We start from the raw sequence: 18589 nt of genomic DNA on the forward strand, positions 1-18589 counted from the left end.
CTAATGTGAAAAGACAACCTATTCAATGGGAGAAAATATTTGGAAACCACAAAGCCGATAAAGCTTTACTATCCAGAATATGTAAAGAAATCCTACAACTCAACAACAAAAAGACAAAAACCCAATTAAAAAATGGGCAAAAACTTGAATAAACATCTCTCCAAAGAAGATATACAAATGGCCAGAAAGCACATGAAAAGATGCTGACATCATTAGCTATTAGGGAAATACAAATCGAAACCACAGTGAGATGCCAGTCCACACTCATTAGAACCACCACTATTAACAGCACTGAAATCACAAGGGCTGGAGAGGATGTGGAGAAACTGCAACACCTGCTCACTGCTGGTGGCAATGCAAAGTGGAGCAGCCACTGTGGAGGGCAGTTTGGTGGTTCCTCGGAAGTTAGGTATAATAACACAGGACCTGGCAATCCCTCTACCAGATACATACCCAAAAGAACCGAAAGCAGGGGCTCGAACAGATATTTGTACACCAGTGTCCACAGCAGCATTATTCACGATTGCTAAAAGATGTAAGTGTATATATGTACAACAGAATATTATTCAGTTGCAAAAAAGAATGACGTTCTGATACAGGCAACAACATGGATGAGCCTTGAAGACGTCATGTTGAGTGAAATGAGCCAGACACAAAAGGACAAATATTGTATGATCTCACTGATACGAAATAATTAGAATAAGCAAATTATCATAGAGTCAGAATCTAAAATACAGGTTACTAGGGGCTGGATGGGGGTAGGGAATGGAGAGTTAATGCTTAAACTGTACAGTTTCTATTTGAGGCGATGGAAAAGATTTGGTGATGGACGGAGGTGACGGTAGCAGAACATTGTGATGTAATTAACCGCACTAAATGATATATCTCAAGGTGGTTAAAACGGGAAATTTTAGCTTATATGTATATGTTACTAGAATAAAAATTTTAAAAAAGAACGAAAGCCATAGGACTGTGCAACACCCTAATATAAATCCTGGACAACAGTTAATACTACAGCTATAGAAATGTCCTTTCATGGACCGTGACAACTGTACCACACCAACGCAAGGTGTTAATAACAGGGTGGCGAACGGGAACCCTGTATTTTCGGCATGATTTTTCTATAAACCTACAACTTCTCCACTTACCAGAAAAAAGACCCTGCTGGGTGCCAGCCGCTGCGGACGGGCCACTGGCTCCTTCCCCCGACTCAGAGCTGCGTCACCAGCGCGGGCCTCCTCCCCCTGCCCGCGTTAGTTTCTCCTGGACACTTCCTGATACTGTTTTTACCACCTGACCCCAGGCAGGAACAGGACCTCTGTGGACACAGGGTGGCCCCCGCGTGGTCCTCTGCTGTCTTGCTGGGGGCGGCTACAGGGCCACCACACACCCCCAACTCTGCAGAAGGTGCCACGTGCCTGGGCTGAATGGAGGCCAAAGGGGGGGCCCCAGAGCCTGTGAGTGTGACCCAAATGGAAAAAGGGTCTTCTAGCCGTGACGAAGGATCTCGAGATGAGATAACCGTGGACCAGGGCCCCAGATCCCACAGCTAGTGTCCCCAGGAGAGAGACGAGGAGGGACGGAGTCACTGAGGCGAGGCTGCGGGAGGACAGGGCAGAGGCTAGAGGGCTCATTCACAAGCCACAGAGGGCCAAGCCCTGCGGGCCACCCCGGCCCCCCGAGGAGCCCACGCTACTGCCATCTTGCTCTCGGACTTCTAGCCTCCAGAATGGTGACATACATTTCCGTGGTTTCAGTCACCACAGCCAAGGTAACTCGTCCTGGCAGATGCAGGAGACACCCCGGGGCTCCCGCAGGTCATGTGGGGTGGGGAGCACCTTCCCCCGTCCCGGCTTTCACCTGTGCTCCGACATCCTGCCCTGTGTGGGTGCCGCCCAGGGGACGGCTGGGTCTGCAGGGTGGGTCAGAGCAGGCCAGCACCCCCCGTCTTGCAGCACCGGGCACAGCCAACGGCCCTCGCCTGCCTCCGGGTTTGGGGCCCAAGTCACAGCTGCCCTCACAGTACCCATGGGGAGGTGGGGTCCTGGGACTCTCGCTTTGTGGATGCTCACTGACTGTGAACGCGGGTGAAGCAGGGGGACCTGGGAGAGGGACCCTTGACATGTGAATGAGGCTGGCTTCTTGGGATTCAGTCGAGCTGACTAGCACCTGATTTCACAGCGCAATGTGCTTGAGTGCAAGCTCCGTGAAACCTCACAGGCGCCCACCCCCTTGCCTGTGGGTACCCCAGATTCCATGTTGGCAGGCTCCGGCTCCATCACAAGACGGTCCCTGAACCTCATTTCATTTTCTTAGTGGCACAGCCCGTGTACTCTAGAGCCACCACTTACCTGCCAGGTGCGAACTTGGACGCGGTTTAGCTCCACGGTGTACACGCTGTCTTCGTGCATCGCCAACACCGGAGACTCGCACAGGAAGGAGCCTGGAAGGGGCAGAGGCTGATGACAGTGCCGCTTATCTTCTTGGCCTTGCTTGTGCTCTTGCTTCCTGGCTGCCCTCAGCCCCCACGGCAGCCTCAGCAAATACCTATCTGCATCATGGGGTGAGGAAGCTAGGCTCTGAGGCAGGGAGCCCCCGGGCCACGGCCAGGAGCAGTGACTCTCGCAGGCCCGGGGCCGGGCAGACAGCGTGGGAGGCCACAGGCCCTGGTGGCTCCTTCCAGAGGGGCGCCTATCGAGGAGAGTGGAACTGGGGAGGCCCCTGGAAACCGAAAACCCCCCAGCTCCTGCTGTGCTGGTCCGACTGGGGGAAAGATGGGCAAGGCACGCCCTTTGATCCGAGGGATGCTACGTTAGAAGAGGTGAGAAGCCATGTAATGTGTTAAGTACAGTACCAGACAATGTAACCAAGTTTAAAAGAGAACATCAGGCAACAAAGTGTGAGGGAAGGAAACGTGTCGGGTGGGAAAGACGGGGGGGCAGATCCCGTGGGCAAGCACCCCAAGGAGGCGGGGGCTTCGGAGGCACTAGCCGGGGGCTGCCTCTGGGGCGAGGGTACGCAGGGTGCCAGGGTGGGTGGAGGGGAGGACTGTGAATGAGGGAAGCGTCCCTAAGACACCAGGCCGTGATCCCCAGGGGAGCAGCAGCTTGTCTGGCCAATGATGTGGTACACTCGAGGATTCTGGGTCACCTGGGTGGGCCTCACGGAGGGAGATGCGGACAGAGGGGCGGCCGGTGGCGATGAGGTGGAGGCTGCAGGGAGGCGGCCACAAGACCAGGAACGTTGGGGCCACAGAAGCCGTAATGAGCAGGGAACAGATTCTCTCCTCTCTAGCGAGGCAGTGCCCCTGCCGACCTCGATTTTGGGGTCCTGGTCCCCAGAACTGTGCGAGGACACATCCCTGCTGCTTTAGGCCACCTGGTTTAGAGCCATTTGTTATGGCGATGGCCACTAACCCTGCCGCACACTGGCGAGCGGAGGATGGAGGCGGCCTCCTGGTGTTGTTGTGGGGGCCCCTGGGGGTGACTCGGGGAGCCCCCCTGAGGCTTGCCAGAGGCCGGCCTGGTCAGATGCCGGAGCTCGTGGCTGGGTGTGGTCCGGAAGCATTTCGGCAGCCGGGTTTGCAGGACGCCCTTGGAGGGACGCTGCCTGGTGGCTCGCGCCCAGGCAGCCTCGTTTCTGTGGTCGCCTGCTGGCTGCACTTGGCCACCTTGACCGGCGTCACCACGAGGCGGCCAGAAGGCCTGGTGGGCCCGGGGGTGTGAGTCAGAGCCGCGGTGCTGGCCGTGGGGTGCAGGCATGGGCTGAGGAGTGAGCGAGGGCTGCCCCATGCCCTTCCACCCCTGGCCACTGGCCCATGGCCCCCCGTCGCATGGTGAGAGCAGAGCGGGCCTTCCGAGCCCGTTCCTACCTGCGTTCCGTAGGGTAGCTCCAGAAGGCTCAAAGATCATCACCTGCTTTCCGTTCCAGACGGCAATGGCCTCCTGTAAAGAGTAATGGGAATTAACAGGCAAACGTCAGGAAAGAGTAGGATGTGGTCCGTGGACACCATGCGGCACTTCCAACGCCCTTTCTTCCCTCCTCCAAAAGTTCTACACGTTCCCCCGCCCCACGCCCTCATGACACCACTGCGTCCTCTGGGGGCAAGTGGAAACATCCACCGTGTGAGGCCAAGAGCCCTGGGCTTTTCTTGCTCCTTCCTTTGTGACTTGGACCCTTGGGGAGACCTGGGACGCAGGTCGTGGAGGGGTCCTGAGCAGAGGCCAGCCTGCCCTCCGGGCCGTGGTCGTCCCGCCTCTGGCCACGGGTCCCCGCGCCTCACCTTGGTGACGAAGGCCCCACTGATGTGCATGTCCACGTGCAGGCTGTAGGTCGTGCCTGTGGGCTGGAAGGTCACGTGCAGCACGCTCGGCGAGACCTGCACGGCCACCGCCTGCTGGTGGAAGTGCGCCGCCATGGTCTGCGCGCCGAGGATCACCACGGAGCTGACGATGTTCACCGCCAGCAGGTGCTTCCGGGAGCCCCACTTCATGAGGAGCCGGGGAGGGAGAAGCCAGCAGTCAACCACCAGCCAACCAACCAGCTCTAACCAACCCTTGTCTAAAAAACGACCTTTGAGGACTTTCCTAACGGTCAAATGTGTACTTTGAGGAAGTTTTTTAGATGCTGAGGCTCAGGGTTGCAGGTCAACAGTGGACGCTGCATGGCTGTTCCCACCGGGTCTGTCCCTCCCGTCCTGGGTGGCAACCATCAGGAACGTCTCCCATGTGGCAGATGCCGCCATGCAGATACTGCTTCTGACCACACCTTCTGGCTTTTTCTATGAAGATTTTCTGTAACGCTTATGTACATAAAGGTATAACACACGTCCAGCCTCTTTCCTCGCCACTGAATATTCTTCTAGCCATCACCCCAGTGTGACGAAACTGCCAGCACCAACGCAGAGAGCGCATGCAGCATCAGGAACTGCCAGATGCTCAACTCCCACGTCCCGCTGGCCCCGCATGGTGGCCTCTGCAGGGGACGGTGCTGCTGGCCCGTGTCAGAGACGAGCAACCTCAGGCTCGAGAGGCCGGGGGCGCTGCCTCAGGCACACAGTGGCGGTGGGGATCCAACTCCTCTATGAGTCGCTCGCTCCTTTTGACCACACCAGAGTGAGTACTGCGTCAGGGAGGAAACACCAAGGGTTCACAAGGGGGGATGAGTGAGACGAGTAACGGGACGATTACAAGTCACCAGGCACCCCAGTGCACACGACCCCCCACTACAAGGGAACACGAGGAACCAGAACCTGGCAGGCCCCAGCTTGGCCAAGAGATCAGGTGACAGCTCAGCAGAGGGACAGACAGACAGCGCAGGCCGCTGGCGTGGTGAGCTGGGAAAGAGGCAGCGTCCCTTCTGCCGCCTTCCTGCCCCGAACGCATGGCCTCTGCTGAACGAGAGGCAGAGCACGCAACCCCGAGTGGAGGGACTGTCCACTCAGCAAACAGCTTATCATCCGCAGACGTGGCGAGACCCCGAAGGACAAGAATGACCGAGGTACGGCCCGAGGACAGAGAGACCAAAGAGACAGGCCCTCGAACTTCAACGAGCCACGACGGCCTAGGAAAGACGGAGGCTTTTTCTCTGCGACGGACACCAGCGGGACGAGGGGAAACGCGCACCAGGTCTGGTGGGCGGCGGCGGTGGTGGCGCTGAGGCCCTCCTGCCGATATGGGGCTGTCACAGAGGATGCCCCTGTGCCCAGTAAACACACACGCCCGGAGAAACATAGGCCGCTCCAGCTCCATGCATTCAGGAAGAAAATTCCGGAATACACGCGGCAGAATGCTGACATCTGGAGAGTCTGGGGGAAAGGCAGGAGGGAATCCTTTGTACTATTTTTACAACTTTCCTTTCGGTCTGAAATTATTTCATCTTGAAACCCCTTTTCTGGGCATGAATAAGCACAGTGCAGTTATTTTATGAGATCAGCTGAGTGTGCTGTTCTTCACCTTACTATTTCGTTAACGCTTATACGGGGGAATTTTGTCCTTGGCTGCACTAAGGTACACTCTTTCCTCTTCTAAAAGCCTTATTTTTTGAGTTGGTAACACATGCACGTGGCACAAAACTCCGAACACTCAGCGACAGGGACGGCCATCGTGTGACCAACGGGCATGGACTCAACTGGCCTTGCCCACAGGCCTGTGCCCCCTTCCGGTGCCCGCGGGCGTCTCCGCCGTGATGCCTACCGATGGAACCGCTGGATGGCAGGGTCCCGTGGGGAGGCTGTGGCCCCCGCACCCTCACCCCGCCCCGTGAATGCCTCGCCTCCTGTCCCTGAGCCCTCGTTCATATCAATCTGTGCCAAGGAAACAGGCAAAGTAAGAACACCACAATCCAAATTCAAATTTCTTAAATGGTAAGGTTGACCATCTTTTTTCATACATATTTTGGACGTTTGAGTTCCTGAAATACCTGTACATTTGCCTGCTGATATGCATCTTTTCCATATTAAATTTTAGAAGTTTCTACTATATTACGTGCAGCAGTCTTTCACTGCTCTGTTACTAACATCTTTCCCAGCTCATCTGTCTTCTCACTGCTTACTCTGTCTCTCTCCACACAGATGTTTTATGTTCTTCCTTTGCCAGGTGTGGCCCCCTTGCTGCGAGGCACTTAGAAAGGCCACAGCCACTCTACAAGTTCAAGAACATTTTTCATTCCTTCTACTTTTATGTTTCTCTCTGCCTAGAACTTTAATTCTTCTGGAATTTACTTTTTTGAGTATGCATTGGGGTGCTCATTTTTTTTTTTAATAAATGGAAAGCCAATTTATTTTCTCTGAGGACGTGAAATGCCACTTTCTTAATTTCATATTAAATCTCAAAAGTCTCTGGATTGCCGCTTCGTGCCACTAACGCATTTACCCGCTCCTGAGTACGCATGCGCTGTTTTACTTGCTGTGATCTTCAGGTATATTCCGGGATGTGACAGAGGAAGTGGCCCTTGTTTTGAATTTTTGTAAATTATTTTTTTGCCATTTGATCTCCCAGATGAGTTTTAGAGTTAATTTGTTGAGTTCTCCAGGAAAAAACCAAACAAAACAAAACTTTTTCTGGAAGTGCATGGAACGCGTGGATTTATCCGGGGAGAGAGGACACTTTTCTGAGGCCGAGGGACACTGACTCTCACAACTAGTCACGTTTCCTTTAACGTCCTCCGGGAAAGCTGGAACAACTCCTATTTTCACTTAAAGCAGCCTTTCCTTCATTACGTACGAGGGTACACATGTTTGCCATATTCTACAAACTATTCTTAAGTAAATTATCTGCACGCTCCTTCGTCAGTTTATCCATTGAGTTCCTTAATATTTTTCCTATAAATCTGAGTGAGTTTTCTTTATGTCCTTTATTCTAAGATATCATTAAAGATAAGACGCACCTTTAAAATAACAGCTTTTGGGATACTGGGATAAAGATCTACTCCCCCCCCCAAAAGCAAACAACACATTAAATGCAGACAACTAGTGTAAGAGTTGCATGCCAACCTCAGTATTAAACTGAAGAAAAAATATCCATTGAGAGTTGAGAAAACAGGGCATTTTTGAAATTAACCTTTTACATTCTTTAAAGCGAATGTTTACCCGGTTCATTTTCTTTCCTTTTGTTGTTCATTTTTGCCTGGTTTTAAATAAATTTTTGAGTACTCCAATGTCAAATTCATGAAAATTACACTTTCTCTGCAGACCTGATAATATTCTAGGCTCTTTTTTTGCCAATTTTTCTGATCTAATTTTTAAAATATTTAAGTCTTTAATTCACCCAGAAATTATTTTTATATACATTTGAGGTGAGGATTTAAAGAAAGTCCCCAGACTGCTGGAAGGACTGGAAGGTGAGCCCCAGGTTTCCGTGCGCTGTCTCTGAACGCCCTGCGGGGTGCCCTTTCTTCCCTGGCAGAGCACAGGATGGGTAGCTCTGCTGGGGATGCAGAGCAGGCCAGGGGTGGCCCTGGACGGCCCAGCGAGGCCCAGAGCCTCCTCAGGGAGAGAGCGTGGGAAGGGCCCATCTAGAAAGCGTCCAGGTGGTGGGCACGGGCCAAAGGAAGACACAGCTGGTGAGGGAATAAGGACAGCAAGCCATGAGCCGCTCCCTCCTCCCTGGCCCCCAGCTCAGCGGGAAGGATGCTGCACATGGGGCCACCGGGCAGGGGAGGCCGAGAGAGGGGGCTCCAGCCCCCCAGGCCAGCGCTGCGGTCTCTCCCTGGGAAAGGCAGGCCACCAGCATTTTCCAACCTCACCCCACCCCCAGTTCCATGAAGCAGAGGCTAAATTCCGGGTGTGGGTGGGAGAGTGGCAGATAAGGGCCCACGTTGCCCGTTGCCTCGTCCCGGCTCGCTCGTGGGAGAGAGGCTGACAAGACCAGAGGTCCTCCCCTACCCCGCAGCTGGTGTCAAGCGAGAGAAGAGGGCCACTGTCCCCTTCCCCAAGCCCAGAGCAATGACACAGAGATTTTCCCATGGGAAAAGGCAGCCCATGAGCATGGAGGGCTGTGATGCACCCCTCAAAGGGAGTGACTTTACTTTGAAACAGTCTGGGAAGGTCAAGCCCAAGGGCCCTCCAGAAAGCAATGGAGATTTTGCGGGTTAGCAATTAAGAGCAGGCTGGTAGCCCCCAAGAGCAACAAGGCCACGGGCCGGCTGGCTGAGCTGCGAGAACCGGAGAAAGAGGCAGCTGGCGAAAGAGCCCTCCTGGGTCAGAACAGACCTCAAAGCCTGGCCTCAAAAACGACCCCAGCGAAGGAGGCCACGTTTAACTGGAGCAGACCTTGGAGGGCTTTGGGCCCAGGGCACTGATGAAAACTGTGGAGCCTCACAGTGGGTGAGATTCCCACCGAGGCAGAAAGCCTAACAAAAAGATCAGGGAAGGAGACAGTCAAAGAGAGCCCTGCTCAACTGGCCGTCGCCCCAAAGCGTCTGGGCTTCACCGGCAGGGGAAACAGATGTCACTAAAATATTCCGGCGGTCACGAAACAGACAAACCAGCCACCACCAACAACAATAAGCTCTGGAGGCCACGGAGGGAGTGGGAGCAGTATCCACCGCTGATACAATGTGTTATCTAAAATGGCCAATTTTCAACCAAAAAATTTAAGAGCTATGCAAAGAAACTGGAGAATATGACCGTCCAGGGGAAAAACAGCAGGAAACTGGAACTACCTGGGAGAGGGCCCAGCTGTGGGACTTGACAGCAGATGTCAAAGCAGCCTTATAAATACTGTCAAAGAACCAAAGGAAACCAGGCTTAACGGAGTAAGGAGGATGCGACGACATTTCCTCAAAAACAGAATATCCATAAAGACAGAGAAATTAAAAAAAACCCTGAACGTCCAAGAGAAATGAAAACGTAAGTCAACACCAAAACCTGTACACAAATGTTCACAGCATCATTCCTAACAGCCTCAAAGTGAAAACAGCCCTGCTGATGAGTGGGTAAATCCACTGTGGTATGTCCACACGATGGGCTATTATTTGGCAATTAAAAAGAAGAAGGGCTGATACATATTGCAACATGGATGTATCTTGAAAACATTACATGCTAGGTGAGGAAGTGGTAACTAAGGACCACATATTGTATGATTCCATGTGAAATGTCCAGGAATTTATAGGGCATAAGGTAGACTAGTGGTTGCCAAGAGCTGAAATTAACGGAGGATTGGTGGTGACAGCTAACAGGTGTGGGGCTTCTTCTTAGGGTGATAAAACTGTTCTAGAATTCACTGTAGTAATGAATGCACAGCTCTGTGAATATATTTAAAAACAGCGAATTGTATACTTTAAGTGAGTGAATTGTATGGTATGTGGCTTATGTCTCAATCAAGCTGTTTTAAAAAAAGAACCAAGTGTAAATTCTGGGGTTGAAAATGACAATAATTGAAATGAAAAATTCCCTAGAGAGGCTCAACAGTAGATCTGAACTGGCAGAAGAAAGAATCAGAGAACTTGAAGACAGATTGATAGAAATTATACAATTTGAAGAAATCATCTACAAAACTATTCGAATTACCTATTAGACTTCTGCACAGTTGCAGGATACTGGGTCAATATAAAAAAATCATTTGTACTTATGAACACTGGCAATGAACAATCTGAAAAGGAAATTAAGAAAACATTTCCATTTATAGTGGTATCAAAAAGAATAAAATATTTAGGAATAAACTTAAAAGAAGTACAAAACTTACATTCTCAAAAGTACAAAAACATTGTATAAAGAAAAACATCCCAAGTTCATTGCTCAGAAGACTTAATATTGGTAAGATGGTAACGCCCCCCAAATGAATGTAAAGATTCGACCCAATCCCTATCAGAATCCCAGCTGGCTTCTTTGCAGAAATTGACAAGCTGATTCCAAAATTCACCTAGAAATGCAAGGGTCTCCAAATAGCCAAAGCAATCTTGAAAAAGAATTACAAAATTGAAGGACACATACTTCTTGATTTCAAAACTTACTATAAAGCTACAGTAATTAAGACAGTGTAGTACTAGCATAAGGGTAGATAGGTAGATCAATGCAATAGAATTGAGGATCCAGAAAGAAACCATCATAATATTTATTAATTGTTTTTTGAAAAAGGTACCAAGACGATTCAATGGGGGAAAGAATGGTCTTTTCAGCCAATGGTGCTGGGTCAACTGGACATTCACATGCCAAAGAATGAAGCTAAACCCCTACCTCACACCATAAACAGGAATAAATTCAAAACAGATCAAAGATCTAAATGATGTAAAAGCTAAAACAATAAAATTCTTAAAAGAAAACATAGGTGTAAGTCTTTGTGATTTTGGATTAGAGAACAAGCCATAAAAGGAAAAAAATAGACAAAATGGACTACAGCAAAATTTAAAAATTTGTGCTTCAAAGAATCCTACCAAGAAAGTGAAAAAGGTAACTCACAGAGTGGTAGAAAATATTTGGAAATCATGTATCTCATAAGCGACTTGTATCTAGAATATTTAAGAACCCTTACAACACAACAATAAAAAAAAATAACCCAATTAAAAAATGGGCAAAGGAGCTGAATAGACATTTCTCCAAAGAAGATATACAAATGGCCAATGAGCACATGAAAACAGGTGCAACATCATTAGTCGTTACAGAAATGCAAATTAAAACCACGAGATGCCACGTCGCACCCACTAGGATGGCTATACGTGAGAAGACAAACAGTCACAAGTGTCGGTGAGGACACAGAGAAAGAAGAACCCGCCTCCACTGCTGCTGGGAATGGAAAATGCTGCGGCCACGTTGGAAAATGACTTGCAGTTCCTCAAAAGGTTAAACAGAGTTTCCATATGACTCAGTGACTCCACTCCTAGGTATACACCCAAGAAAACTGAAAACATACGTCCATGCAGAGACATGCACATGCATGTCCATATCAGAATCATTCATGATGGTCGAAAAGTGGAAACAATGCAAATTTCATCAACTGAATGAACAGATGGACACAACGTGGCCTGCCCACACAGGGGACTGGTGTTCAGCTATAAAAAGGAACGAAGTACTGAGGCACTCTACAAATGGATGGATCTTGAAAACATTCCAAGTGAAAGAAACCAGCCACAAGCACCTACATACTGTATAATTCCATTTATATAAAACGTCTGGAATAGGCACATCTATAGAGACAGAAGGTAGATTAGCGGTTGCCGGGGGCTGGGTACTGGGGCAGTGGAGAGGCGTGACTGCTAATGGGGAAGGGGTTTCCTTTTGGGGTGAAGAAAATGTCCTAAAATTGATGGTGTTGGTGGTGGTAAAACGCCGTCGATAAGCTGAGAACTATTTGGTGTGTGGCTCGTATCTCGATAAAAGAATGGTAGAGATACAGTTGGCTGGCTGGCTGGACAGACAGACAGACAGAGATCAGTACAGGCCTACAACCTCCACCTGCAGTTCTAAGAGCCAGAGGACCGTTCAAAGTGCTCACGGCTGTCGTTTTCCCATGGTCTTAAGAAGAATCACAGACAAAAGCTGCCTCGCGCCCTCGTGCCCCTCCTGTGGGCAGTCCCCCCCCCCCCACAGGGCGCACCTGGATCTGTGTGATGTTCCCTTCCAGCTCCGTGGGGCTCTGGGGCGCCCAGCTGTCTCTGCCCTCCGGCCCTGGGCCACTCCGGGGACCCGGCGTCCTCTTCCACATGGCCACTCGCCCCTTGTCGGTCCCTGCTGCCAGGAGACCTGCAGGGAGGCAGGGCCTTGGGACCCTGGCCACCTGTCTGGGCTCTTGGCTAACCCGCAGGTGCTGCCCCACAGCCACCTGCGTCCTCCCTCACAGTACTTGTCCCCCCCATAAAAACAGGCCCGCGGGTACGGGGCGGGGGGTGTCTTCCTGCTCTGGCTCGTCACACGCGCACACGAGTGTGCACTCGCTCAGGGCCTCCCTGCTCTGAGGTGTTAGTGGGGTGTCGGGAGGGACCATTTTGTGCAGTCGGGCTGCTCTCGCTTCTGACCAGAGCCCGCTGCCTTCAGGGACAGCGAAGTGTCACTGCCCTCGCTGGGCCTGGGCTGTGCTCTCACCCCACCCCGACTTCACCGGACTGTTCTGCGGCCCCTCACAAAAGGCTCGGGGTTGGTTCTAGTTCTCCTATGCCAGGCCAGGAAATCTCACCTTTGACTTTACAGTAAGAAACACAGTTTATATTCTCTCCTTTTTCAAAACCAAACTTCTCCTCTGGACTCAGGACGTAATTTTCACCTCGTTCTAAATCCCAAAATCTACAATGAAAAGAAGAAACCCAGGGAGGGCTGGGTTAGCACCATTTCCCTCTGCTTGGGGGTTTGATTGAACCTACGGAATAAACTTCAAAAATCAGGGAAAAGACAGGGCACTTCAGATGCCCTCTGTGGAAAGAATGCCTTTGGTAAATTTAGAACTATCCTGTGTCCTGTTACAATAGAAGCGAACAGCTTCAGCGGAAGACGGCTGGACTGGAACTCTACATCTCGATGCTGGCACCAGGCTGGCGCGAGCAGGAGATGACACTCGATTCCATTTGCACGAAGCTCGTCAGGGCAGTGGCGCCCTGTGGGGTGGGAGACCCCTGGGGAAGGGGGTGACACGACACGGGCTCTGCAAGGTTTTGCCCCCGATGGTGGAGCTGGTGCCTGGACGTGGACGGTCTGCAGGAGTTAATGGCAACTGGTGCGTCATCCTGCAGGCATGTGATGCTCCAGTGACACGTACGCTCTAAGGAGACCACCCGCACGAGGCTTTAACCCCAGGGCACCCGCTGACCTGAGCGCCGCCTCCCCGAGGGCCATCACCAGGAGGCTGCCTTCGATCAAAGCCACGTCCGCCCGGCGACCTGTTTTCCCACTCAACTTTACCTGCGGAACGAAAAGACCAGAAGATGCGTGGGGTGCATGTCGAGGCTGCGCAGACAGCAGCTCCCCGGGGCCCGGCAGCCAGGGCAGGGCTGCGGGGGCACCTGGAGTTGGGTCCTGTGGGACGCCAACATCACCTTCTCAGCCCCCAGGCTATAGCACACAAAGGGACCAAATGGGCGCCAGTGTGCTCCGGGACCAACCGGTGTCTGTAGGGACGCTCAGCGTTCCCTGAGGGACACGGATCCCTGTGTTCTGGACAAGCAGAGTCCTCGTGGGCTCCCTGGGCAGGACACACACTGGACCCCCACCCCCCATACGGGAGCACGCGGCACCGAGAAGCCCCTGGAGCTGGCACCCCGTCCCCACACCTGCCCTCCAAGCGCACTGCCGCCCGCTCCTGCTGCCACACCCCCATCCCGGAGCCGAGTGTGCGCGGGGGCTGCTGGCAGCTGCGGAGACTGACACGGAGGTCCCTACCAGCAGATACTGGGCTGGAGACCCCAAGGCTCCCAAATGGTGACAAGCCTGGATGCCCTCGGCCTGCAGAGAACTGGCAGATGGAGGGGCCCTGCTTCACTCCTTCAGGCCGAGAAGGCCAGGTGAGCAGCTGCAGGGGGAGTGGTGGGGTGCCATGGTGGGGCACCCCAGTCTACAGGCCCCCCTGACTGTCACATCAGCCACACCTACCACAGCAGATGGCCACCCCCCAGCAGCCCTGCACCCAGAACCCAGCAGCCTTGCACCCAGAGGCCCTTCACCAGCACCCAGTGGCTCAGCACCCAGCATGCCTGCACCCGGCGGCCCTGCACCCAGAGGCCCTTCACCTGGCACTCAGCGGCTCAGCACCCAGCACCTAGTGACCCTGTGGCCAGCACCAAGGGAAGCGTCTGCAAGCAGGTGCTGCTCTGCCCCCACGCTCTCCCTTCGTCCAGGGACGCCGGGACAGTTCCATTCTCTTCATTCCCCCACCCGTAAACTGACTGCTGCGGGGCTAACAATGGTCCTCCACAGCACTGGGAGCTGCCCCCACACGAAGACCCGAGGCTGGTCGGTCTTGCTGAGCAGAGAAGGAAGGGTGTGGAGAGGGCTTTGCACGACCCTGGCCTCTTGGCATCTGCAGCATTACGGGGCGATGGTGAGGCGGGGACCCTGCAGGCTGCTGCTTCAGGACTGTGCTGCTGTGGCTCAAATGTGGCCCCTAAAAGACGTGCTCACTGCCTGACCCCAGGGCTTGGGAAGGTGGCCTTGTGTGGAAACAGAGACAGGGCAGACGCAACCGAGTTTTGACGCGGTAGCCCTGGATGAGGCTGGTCTCCGCGTCCCCATCTGGGACCCCACACTGAGAAGGAAATGAGGAGACCCAGACACCCACAGACATGCAGGGAGGGGCCTCCTTGAGCACCCAAGGGGAGTGTGGCTCTGCTTCACCCTGATCTGGGACACCTGCCCCCAGGCTGGCGGGAGAACAAGCATCTGCACCTGCTCTCTCACCTTCAGGACTTCCTGGGCCCTGCCCTCGGGGGTCAGCGTGAACAGGGACAGGAGGAGGTTCTCTGTCACGACCACCAGCGCCTCCTGCTTCTCCACGTAGAGCAGCGTGTGGATGGGGCCCTCTGTGGCCGCCGCCCAAGCCGTCTGGCCTTGCTCGTCCACATAGTGCACCGAGCCTGCGGGCGAGAGGGCACTGGCTCCCTGTTCACCCAGGTCCAGGCGCCTGCATCTACCAGCAGCCCTCTCTGCCCACTTGGTGAAGTCTTTTTAAACAAAACTTCTTTGCTGAAAATGTTTAATTGAAATGCTTAGGAAACATGCATTGTCCATCTCTGAAACTCACGTTCCCTCTGCCAGCAGCTTCTCCACCATGCTACCCTCGAGGACACGCAGCTGGGCCTCCTGGGTCCACTCACCTCTGCCCGCCCCGGGCTCTGACGATGACCCCCGGCACATGTGCTGCACACCTGCCATCCTGGCTACCACGGACCCCTCCCAGCCGAGCCAGGGGCTGGCGGGCCCAAGGCGGCCCTCTCTCCCTCCTGGTCCTTCCGGGCCCCGGCCGCCCCCTCCCACCTGCCCCTCATTCCTTGTTCTGGCTTCCACTCTGTGGGTGATGCCCCTGCGAGTTCCTGGGGACTCCCTGGTGCCTCCCAGTGGTTCTGCTGAGCACGACCTGGGCGGCGACCCAGGAGACCCCGGTCTCCTCCTGCTCACAGTGGTAGCCTGACTTCTCGCTGGAGGAAAGTCCACGGCTGCCTAGGGGCTAATCGTGGTAACCAAGTCAAAGAGCACATTTCACGTGGCAGGCTCCGTGTCCAGCCCATCATGGGAATTAACTGACCTAACTTTCCCAACAACCTCTGGCAGTAGGCACTGTTATTCTCTCCCCCTTACACAGAAGGAAACTGAGGCACAGACGGTTGGAATGATTTGCCCCGAAGCCCACAGTCCTCCGTCCACATGGTGTTCCCGACTCCTCTGGGGGACCCTGGCACTTGTGGCCCCCACTGGCCCCCACGATGCTGTGAACACCCAGAACGCCCCTGGACCTTCTCAATCTCCCCCTCCATCAGCACTGTCTCTTTCACCTTCAAAAACATGAAGGTGTCTCTTACTTGAAGACTACAAGAGCCCTGTGGGCACTCTGACTGCACCCTGCCCTCCCCTCGCCTTCAGCCTCACCCGCCTGGGGATACTATGAGTGGGGCCCCCTTCTGCCTCCTGGTCCCCCCCCTCCCCGGGCCGGCTCTCGCTTCCTCAGTCTCTTTCCAGCAGCGCACACACATGCACACACGCACACGTGCATGTAAACACAGATGACTCTGTTTTGGCCTCAGCCGGGGTAGCCTGTCCTCACTAAGGAGAACCGGCGGCTGCAGGCTTGAGGCACGGGCCACCCCCAGGCCACTCTCACACCGTCTCCAGGGCGAGGCCGGGCACGGCAAACACCCAGGAGGGATGGAGGGCACGCACCAGCCCATCCTTTCCCAAATGTCCCCGTGGTCTACTGTGCCATCCACTCAATAGGAGGGCAACGGGGAATTACCAATCGGAAGTGTCATCAGGTAAAACCCATCAGGGACAAATAAACCTGCTTGTCTCCCTCAGAATAAAGTGAAGCATTCATTCGGTACCAGATAAACAATGCAAACAGCTGGCTCACTTCTCGCCCCAAGCTGCTCCCAAGTAGCCTATCCTTGTTTATGCTGGAGCATTAGCCACTACTCTACCATCATTCCCTGGGTTTGCTCAATTCGATGGCCATAATCATAAGTTAAGTTTCTCACCGTCCATCAAACTGACAAAGAGAGATTGCCCCTCCTGAGATCCCATTTTCAGGAAACTTCCAAAGCCGCTCTTCCTCCAGTTAAACATGTCCAGCGCTTTCTCATCGCCACTCACCGCTGCCTTTGCCAGCTGCACAAGGTCCCTGGAGGTGATGTGGACACATGGTGTCAGGGCTGTTCAGCCTCCTCGCAGGGAGACACTGTGACTACAGCGCGCTGAGGCCCTGCTGCGAGGGGCTGTGATCACCACGTGGCTGTGGCGGACCACGACCCCCTCCCGCGTTAGGACTAAACACGTGCACACAGTCCCTGCTTGACTTACTCGCCGGGGGGAGGGAGCCGGAAGATGCAATGAGTTAAGTGCTGTCCATACTCGTGTCTCAGCAAGGGTGTCCCCTGCACCCGGCCCCTCTGGTCCATCCTCCACAGCAGCAGGACACCAAGCTGGAAAAACCCGCACCGAGGGCTCAGGAAACACAATCTGCCAGCTAGCAGAAGCCAAAAGTCAGACTGTGCAACAGAACAGAGGGTCATTCAGTTTTTTAAATGACAAATGCTGTCTGGGAAAAATTCAAACAATCCAAAGTGATGAAAGAACCGGAAAGCCTCTGTGAACCCTCATCCCATCCTCACTCCTGAGGCAGTGTTACAGGTTTAGTTTTGGAAATAAGCTTTTGGCTGAGGAGTGGGTTTATGCTGACCCAGCACGGAATGCTCTGTGCCCCAGGCCCAGCCCCGCTTCGTTAGCATCTCTCATTAGTGCCTGGCAGTGTCGCGATTAACGAACCAGAGATGGCACTGTCACCAGCTAAAGGCCACGCTTCATTCGGGTGTCCCGGTTCTCCCTCCTGTACCTTCCCGGTGCCAGGACCCGGCCAGGACCTCAGCGGGCCCTGTCGTCATGCCTGCCTGAGCGCCCTGCTGCTGACAACGACGGTCCTGAGGACAGGTCAGGGGGCCTGCAGGATGCCCTCACCATGGATGGGGGTACAGGTTTGGGGAGGAAGGGCCCAGAGACAAGGCCCCCCCCCCATCACATCCCACCCCAGGTATGTACCACGACATGACCCCTCGCGGTTGGCGTTGACCTTGAACACCTGCTTTGAGCATGCTTGTCTGGTTTCTCCCCTGTGAAATGACTCCCACCCCTTCTGGAAGGAAGTCGCCATGCGCAGCCCACGCCTCAGGGGCGGAGGTCATGCTGCACCTCCAGGCAGGCGGCGCATCATCACAATCATGCAGTTTTCCTCTGCACAGGAGATCTGTCTCTTCTCCCCCATTTGTTGATTTATCCAGTCGTTTATTTAGATCGGTACAGATGACCAGATTCATAGGTGTTTCTTTTATACACTGAGTTGTATCCAACACTGCTCTGTTTGGTTGCTCAAGTTGCCCCAGCCTTGGCCCCCAGGGGATCTCTGTTGGCTCCTGGGTCCCTGCAACCCGTGCCCATCGCTGGAGGTTGGGGACATGGCCTTGCCTTCCGGTACCACCAAGGGCTCCAGATCTGACTCTATGTGTCCTGCCCTGGTCCTGGAGTCGGCCGTCCTGCAGGGGCCCGGATCCTTGGCTGGAGCCCAGCGTGGGAAACCAGGGTATGGCTGGTATGCATGCTGCGGATTCATTTTAAAGTTCTCAAAAGGGCCAGCAGGTTTAAACCAGAGCTCTAAAACCAGACGGCCTCGGATTAGCCCTGGATTCTCAGCTCGCTCACTCATGCTCTCATCTGTCCCTTGGGAAATCAATTATTCTTATAGTTTATGAATTTCTAAAAGTCTCGAATTAGCAGCACAGACCTGCACTGAAGCAGCTCAGGGCAGGAGGACTTGGTGGATGGGGACTGAGCCAGGCTTTGCCAACGGGCAGTGCATCAGTGAGAACCAGCTGGCCTGTCCCCTTGGCCTTGGCACCCAGCATCCCCCAGGGGCAGGTCCAGCCTGAGGCTGATGGGTGTTTCAGCCCCTGGAGCACACCCCTGCCC

General features: G+C 53.7%; 1 protein-coding gene across 2 annotated transcripts in view; it reads right to left on the reverse strand.

Annotated features, from left to right (window-relative positions):
• IFT140 (intraflagellar transport 140) overlaps window positions 1-18589 on the reverse strand; it is a 77857-nt gene that overhangs the window by 52027 nt on the left and 7241 nt on the right. For both annotated transcript variants that reach the window (XM_037814987.1, XM_037814986.1), the window contains exons 4-12: window positions 16931-17052; window positions 16609-16751; window positions 14819-14994; window positions 13236-13327; window positions 12609-12715; window positions 12033-12178; window positions 4283-4486; window positions 3872-3944; window positions 2352-2443 (exon numbers count right to left, since the gene is read on the reverse strand). In XM_037814987.1, the coding sequence (XP_037670915.1) occupies window positions 2352-2443; window positions 3872-3944; window positions 4283-4486; window positions 12033-12178; window positions 12609-12715; window positions 13236-13327; window positions 14819-14994; window positions 16609-16751; window positions 16931-17052 (1155 nt within the window). The remainder of the gene's footprint in view (window positions 1-2351; window positions 2444-3871; window positions 3945-4282; window positions 4487-12032; window positions 12179-12608; window positions 12716-13235; window positions 13328-14818; window positions 14995-16608; window positions 16752-16930; window positions 17053-18589) is intronic.

The sequence above is a fragment of the Choloepus didactylus genome, chromosome 21, assembly GCF_015220235.1.
Source record: "Choloepus didactylus isolate mChoDid1 chromosome 21, mChoDid1.pri, whole genome shotgun sequence".
NCBI lineage: Eukaryota > Metazoa > Chordata > Mammalia > Pilosa > Megalonychidae > Choloepus > Choloepus didactylus.